The 6,654-nt window shown below is 42.8% G+C and overlaps 1 protein-coding gene across 1 annotated transcript; it reads left to right on the forward strand.

Moving 5' to 3' along the window:
* The first annotated feature begins 2,758 nt into the window (after positions 1 to 2,758).
* On the forward strand, positions 2,759 to 5,892 carry LOC139019315 (zinc finger protein 551-like). Its single transcript, XM_070428353.1, has 3 exons — positions 2,759 to 2,879; positions 4,157 to 5,423; positions 5,592 to 5,892. Exons 1-3 carry the CDS (start codon positions 2,759 to 2,761, stop codon positions 5,890 to 5,892), a joined length of 1,689 nt encoding a protein of 562 aa, XP_070284454.1.
* Positions 5,893 to 6,654: the final 762 nt, after the last annotated feature.

A 6,654-nucleotide genomic window follows, 5' to 3' on the forward strand; every position in this document is an offset into this window, starting at 1 on the left:
TGATGGTGACTGTGGAGACTGGAAGAAGCAGTTGGCTTCTGGATCAGTTTTAGGTGTGGCCACCTGGATTTCTAAATTTGAGGTTGAGAGAGAATGGTTAGATTCAGGAATGATGGATGGTTTTGGATTTAGAAGCTTGAGAAATGGAAGCATCAACTGACATGGTTAAATTTATAGGAAGAGCATGTTTATTGGGGATATAAAAACTTTTTTTAGGCTGTTAGGGTATAACATATTTTATAGAATATTTCATGAGAGGAGCAATTCTGAGGAGCAATTCAGGATGATGACATTTTAAAAAGGTAGTGGAGAGTGTGTGGACCAGAGTGGAGGTATAGATCACCTTTTTCTAAAAAATATGTTCTTACTGAATTTGGATATAGACAGGAATAAACAGGGAGAGAGACAGAAACTTTGATGAGCAAGATCCAAGGATCGGTTGCCCCCTATAGTCCCCTCACTGGAAATTGAGCAGGAAACCTGGGTTAGTGACCTGACCAGGGCTCAATCCAACCAGTGACCTCTCAGGAAATGTGTCCAGGCTCAACGAACTGAGTAACACAACCTCAGCTCTAAATCACTTTAAAGTGGGCAATCATGTTCAGTATAATGCAGGTAGCTCAGGAAGGAGAATGTCACCCTGAGGACTGGGTTTCCTGCTGGACTCCTGTTTGTTGGAGGTTGGTATCAGAAGACTTCATAGGGACAGAAGAGATATTGTAATTTGGCAGTGCCCAATACCCACAAAAAATTGAGTGGACACAAATGAATTGGAGGCTGAAGACTAATTCAAATAAGTTGAGCCTGGGGATGATGTATAATATTTATTCTCTCTACACTCACCAGGATTTTGTTGTGAGCCTTGGTGTGGCCTGGAGTGTTGCAGTAAGTCTGATGGATCAGCTTAGGAGCATGAATGTTCATCTGTGAGACTCACTGGGCATAAAATAGTGGGCTATCAGGGCCTGGACTTTGGTGACAGTTAAGTGGAGAGATAAATGATGTCACTAGTGAAGGGACATCAAATACAGCACCAGTGGAGCAGGTCTCTAGATACCTGAGATCTGATGTGATCCACAATAGGTGAGTTTGAAGGAAAACCAATCAAGGAGGGAGGCCTTGTTAGCAGTACTCAAGGATGTTTCCATGAGTGTGGACTATCACAGTCAGGGTAGTACTTAATTCTGTTAGAAAATGCCAAGAAGTTACTGGACACCCATGCTGAGTAATGAGTCAGAGGCCAAGGAGATGACTATGGGGGCTGTGGCTCTAGGAGTGCAGGTGTGAGAGTGGTGTGGTAGAAAGAGTGATGTCCATTAGTAGATGGAATGTGAATTTTTGGATGTAGGAACCTGACATTGACATAAGAATGAATGAAGGGTGAGACCATTTCTGGTGATGTCTGGATGACATGATATGGAGAATTTTAGGGTTATTTCTATAAAGAGGGGTGCTGTGCTACAAGCCAGGTCTAGAGCTTAGATGCCATATATGTGCCTACCTCCCTTTTGTTGTTGAGGTCTGACAGCAGTGATTAATAAGATTGAGATAGCATACATCAGTGTCACTGAGCTTGAAAATCTCCAAGATTTCCATATTTCCAAGTTTCCAAGTTTAATATGACTTTCATTTGACCTTCATATAAGATCCTGGCCATGGTTGCCAGCCTCTCAACAAATACTTATATCAGGCCCTAGCTTGAATGCTTCCATATTTCCATAAACTTCCATATTTCCATAATTTGACTTTCTGAAGGCAAGTCAAAAGAAGCGACAGAAAATGGAAGCAATAAAGGCTAAACAGGCAGAAGTTCTCAGTAAGAGACAAAAGAAACAAAGCTTTCATTCCACCTAAAGAAAAGCCAGTTTTAAAACTTAAAGAAGCTTCTACTGAAACTAAAATTGATGTGGCTGACATCAAGGAAAAGGTTAAGAAAGCAAAGAATAAGAAACTTGGAGCTCTCACAGCTGAAGAAGTTAAGCTTAAAATGGAAGTAGATGAAAAGAAAATGAAGAAAAAAAAAGTAATACATTTACTTTTTCCAAGCTTAATATGACTTTCATTTGACCTTCATATAAGATCCTGGTCATGGTTGCCAGCCTCTCAACAAATTATGTCCCATTATGTCCCACTGTCATGGGGAAGGGAGAGGGTAAGAGAGAAATACATTATAAAGGTGGTGATTTGAATTTTGGAAAGAAGCTGATTAGGAAACAACACATCCTTCCCAAGGCATATTTTTTGTTAACTTTGGATTTGAGCCTCTGGAAAGAAGCCGTGTGAGAGAAATGTAGTGGAAAGAATGATGTGCAGCAGGTACTACAATGTGAAGGCCTCAGCACTTTGGGATTAGGGTGGGAAGGGTGAAGTGTGATTCCATGTTTTGGTGCCTTGTAGAGACAATCAGGGGGACTACAAAAATATTGCTTGTCAGGACCAGTGTCAAAAGGCTCACACTCCCTTTAGGGCCAACATCACTCCCAACCTATGTTTGTGACACCCTCTGTGTTGACGAGAGGCACTGGGGCCTACATGTCAGGCTTAGAGCTCAGATATCATCAATGTGCTCATCTGCCCTATTTGTTGGTGGAAGGCACAGCATCAGTAGGAATATAAGGAGAGAGTGATTTTGATGGGACCTAGGCCTGATATCTTCTCTGATGGGGGAGTAGAGGGAGCAGATGGATGGGGAGTATGATGAATGTAAAATCCTAGGAGAGAAGCTGACCATGGACTGAACTGTCCCCATTAACAGGATATGATCTTTGAGGACTTGGCCATTGGCTTCTCTCAGGAGGAGTGGGGGCTCCTTGATGAGGATCAGAAACTTCTGTACTGCGATGTGATGCTGAAAGTTTTTGCACTTCTATCATCTGTAGGTAAGACCTTTACACCACTCCTATTGTCCTGAAGTGATGTCCAATCTTCCTTTATTCTGAAGACGTAGCTTTCTCTCTCCCACATCCAGACCAGGGCTTTGCTAATTTTCTCCACTATCTTGTCAAATGTCCATGGCTGCCAATGCTAAGTTATGTTGCGAGCCCTGAGCAATAGACTCCACGAACATTCCTAATACCAATTGCCTCAAAAAGTATGGTAAGTATCTGGGAGTCAAGAGTCTTACAGTGAGCCTAATGGTTTCCACCTGCTCTCCTTCTCCCTGAGAGGGTGACCATATCCAGACCCATGGCTTCCATATCTTCCCCTTTCGTCTAGCTAAAGTTTCTTTGTGACTGTCTGTGCAAGATTATGTTTCTTACTTACAGGAAACATGGCTGTTCTGGTAAGACCCTCCTTTAATTGTTTTTTGTAATCTTCCATTCCCTGAATACTGTTGTAAGCCACATTGCTTTGGGCCAGTGCAGATTGATCACCTCTGTTGTCTTTCATTAATACTCAGATTATTTAGATTTTACATATGTGTGCAGGGAGAACCCTGTTATATTCCCATAGGATGAACATGCTAGATATTCTCAGAGGAGAATGGTATACCTGTCGAGTGGGTAGCTGGGGGAAGGTATAACATAAGGGCTGTGTACAGATCATATAAGGAACTTGCTCATTTCCAATAGTTTTGAGGTGAAAATGCCACTGGGAACACCTCATTTCTACCTCATCTTTCTCGCACTTGACACTTTGCTGACTTGTCATTTCAACTATGACTTCCTGGCTTTACTGCTACCTTCATCTTCCTGGTCTTTTTGCATCATCTGATCCTCTGCTCTGCTCTCACTGCAGTATTCTCAGATATTGCCTGGCCCATGAGGTACACAAACATGCTTTAGTGCTCCTTGAATACAGCTGCACAAGTACTGAATTTTACTTGGAATGAGGTATAATCTTCCTCCTGCATAGTTTGCCAGTGTCACCAGCAGACAAGCCATTCTGAGCACTGTTAGACAAAGAATAAGCTGGAGATCCTTCTTCTCTTCCACATGGTGCTTGCCATGTTTGTGTCTTATTTCTGGTGAGATCTTCCCTGTTTTGTGATATTCAGAGGCCCAGAGCTTCAGCAGCCTCTTACTAATCCTTCCAGCACATGTCTGATTTTCAGACAATTGAATGGAACAAACATTATGTGTAAAACACATTTGCAATGGCCCTACCCCTGTCACCATAGCCAACATTCAGTTCCTCACCATTTCTCTGTTTTCAGGATGTTGGCATAAAATGGATGAGGAGGAGGTGCCTCCTGAGCAGAGTGTATCTGCAGGAGAGTCACAGGTCAGGGCTTCTAAGACAGCTCCAGCAACCCAGAAGACCTACCTGTGTAAGTGTTGTTTCTCAGTTTTAAAAGATATTTTGCGTCTGCCAGAGTCACAAGCAGCATACTTTGAGCAAAGAGCCTTCTTCAGTGACACATCTGTAAAAGACTTCTTTTTAAGTGCAAACTGTCACCAGCAGCAAAGAAATGCCAGAGGAGAGAAGCCCTGGAGAGAAGATATGGACAGGGCCTCGTTTGTGTCCAGGTGCAGCATCTTTTTTACATGGGTGCCTTCAACCAGTAGGAAGGTTGACAAAGACTTGCCAGCCATCTCAGATATTCTCCAACACCAGGCCACTGTTAGCACTGAGGAGCCACACAGTAGTAGTGAGATTGCTCAGAAATTTCCTGGTGGAAAAAGTCATCACCAATATGTTGATTGTGAAAAAGCTGCCAACAGCAACCAAAAAGTTGTTCAATATCTGGATTTCTCCTCTGGAGAAGGAAATAATGAGTGTAACAAGTGTGGGAAATGTTTCACACGAAAGTTTAACCTCATTCAGCACCAGAGAGTGCACACTGGAGAAAAGCCCTATGAGTGTAGTAATTGTGGAAAGTCCTTCAGGCAGAGGTCTAAAATCAATCGACACCAGAGAGTTCACACTGGAGAAAAGCCCTATGAGTGTAGTGATTGTGGGAAGTCCTTCAGGCAGAGGTCTAAACTCAATCGACACCAGAGAGTTCACACTGGAGAAAAGCCCTATGAGTGTAGTAATTGTGGGAAGTCCTTCAGGCAGAGGTCTAAACTCAATCGACACCAGAGAGTTCACACTGGAGAAAAGCCCTATGAGTGTAGTGATTGTGGGAAAATGTTCAGTGAAAATTCTACACTCATTCAGCACCAGAGAGTTCACACTGGAGAAAAGCCTTATGAGTGTAGTAATTGTGGGAAGTCCTTCAAGCAGAGGTCTACACTCAATCGACACCAGAGAGTTCACACTGGAGAAAAGCCCTGTGAGTGTAGTAATTGTGGGAAAATGTTCAGTGAAAATTCTACACTCATTCAGCACCAGAGAGTTCACACTGGAGAAAAGCCTTATGAGTGTAGTAATTGTGGGAAGTCCTTCAGGCAGAGGTCTAATCTCCATAGACACCAGAGGGTTCACACTGGGGAAAAGCCCTATGAGTGTAGTAATTGTGGGAAGTCCTTCAGGCAGAGGTCTAATCTCCATAGACACCTGAGGGTTCACACTGGGGAAAAGCCCTATGAGTATAGTAATTGAGGGAAGTCATTCAGGCAGAGGTTTACACTCAATCGACACCATAGAGTTCACACTGGAGAAAAGCCATATTTGTGTACTTATTGTGGAAAGTTCTTCCTAGGAAGATCTACCCTCATTAACCACCTCAGGGTTCACACTGGAGAAAAGCCCTATGAGTGTAGCAATTGTGGGAAGTCCTTCAGGCAGAGGTCTACACTCAGTCAACACCGGAGAGTTCACACTGTAGAAAAGCCATATTTTTGTTCTTATTTTGGAAAGTCCTTACCAGAAAGATCTACACTCATTAAACACCTCGGGGTTCACACAGGACAAAAGCCCTATGAGTGTACTTACTGTGGAAAGTCCTTCCCACAAAGATATAACCTCGCTAGACACTGCAAAATTCACACTGGAGAAAATCCCTAAGAGAGTAGTGTTTGCTGGAATTCCTTCAGGGAAAACTACGCTCGATGAACTTTAGAGAGTTCACACTGGAGAAAAACCTTACCAGTGGTGTGAAATTGGGAAATCTTTTAGCCAGAAACCTAGCATAGTAAGACACCTGAGACTTCCCTCTGGAGAAAAGCCTTAAATGTGTATGGAATATTTTATTTTTCTCAATCAGAATAACAGTGGTGAAGGAGACTCTTTGACACCTATTTACTAAAATATACACTCCTTTTAATGGAACACACACTCTGCTACACTCCTCATAGGTTTCAGAATCAAGTGAGGCTTTAAGGAGCTGCATGCACTTGCTAACCTGCTCAGGCCTACTATCTGTTTGATGTCACTGTGAGTACTTGTGGCTGAAGTGATTTCACCTCTACCACCTGGCTCACCTGAACAGTGTGCATCAGTCACAACCGCTGCAACCTCAGGGAAAATGAATTATGTGTTATCACTTCTGCCTCATGAATAATGAATATTTGAGCTATTGGCAGGATCTTCCCTCCCTTCTTTCTGACTAGGGAATGGACTGAGCCAGGCTTTATCCAGACACCCATGCTCAGCTAACCAATGCTAGCTCTTTCAGGGACATGTGGTTCTCACAATATGCTGTGATGAATGGGTTCAGGTTCTAATTCGCCACCTGCTAACAGCTTGCTGTATACTGCTCGGATTTATGATCATTTACTAAAAGTGTTTTTGCCTTTGTACTTTTAATTCTGTTAGTTCTATCCACTG

The sequence above is a fragment of the Myotis yumanensis genome, unplaced genomic scaffold (assembly GCF_028538775.1).
Source record: "Myotis yumanensis isolate MYYU_CA2020_CCGP unplaced genomic scaffold, mMyoYum1.0.hap1 SCAF_11, whole genome shotgun sequence".
NCBI classification, from domain to species: domain Eukaryota; kingdom Metazoa; phylum Chordata; class Mammalia; order Chiroptera; family Vespertilionidae; genus Myotis; species Myotis yumanensis.

Coding starts and splice junctions, on each gene's coding strand:
- LOC139019315 (XM_070428353.1), top strand. CDS start 2,759: ATGATCTTTGAGGACTTGGCCATTGGCTTCTCTCAGGAGGAGTGGGGG. Junction 2,880..4,156: donor TGCACTTCTATCATCTGTAG/GTAAGACCTTTA, acceptor CTCTGTTTTCAG/GATGTTGGCATAAAATGGAT. Junction 5,424..5,591: donor GGGAAGTCCTTCAGGCAGAG/GTCTAATCTCCA, acceptor CTTCCTAGGAAG/ATCTACCCTCATTAACCACC.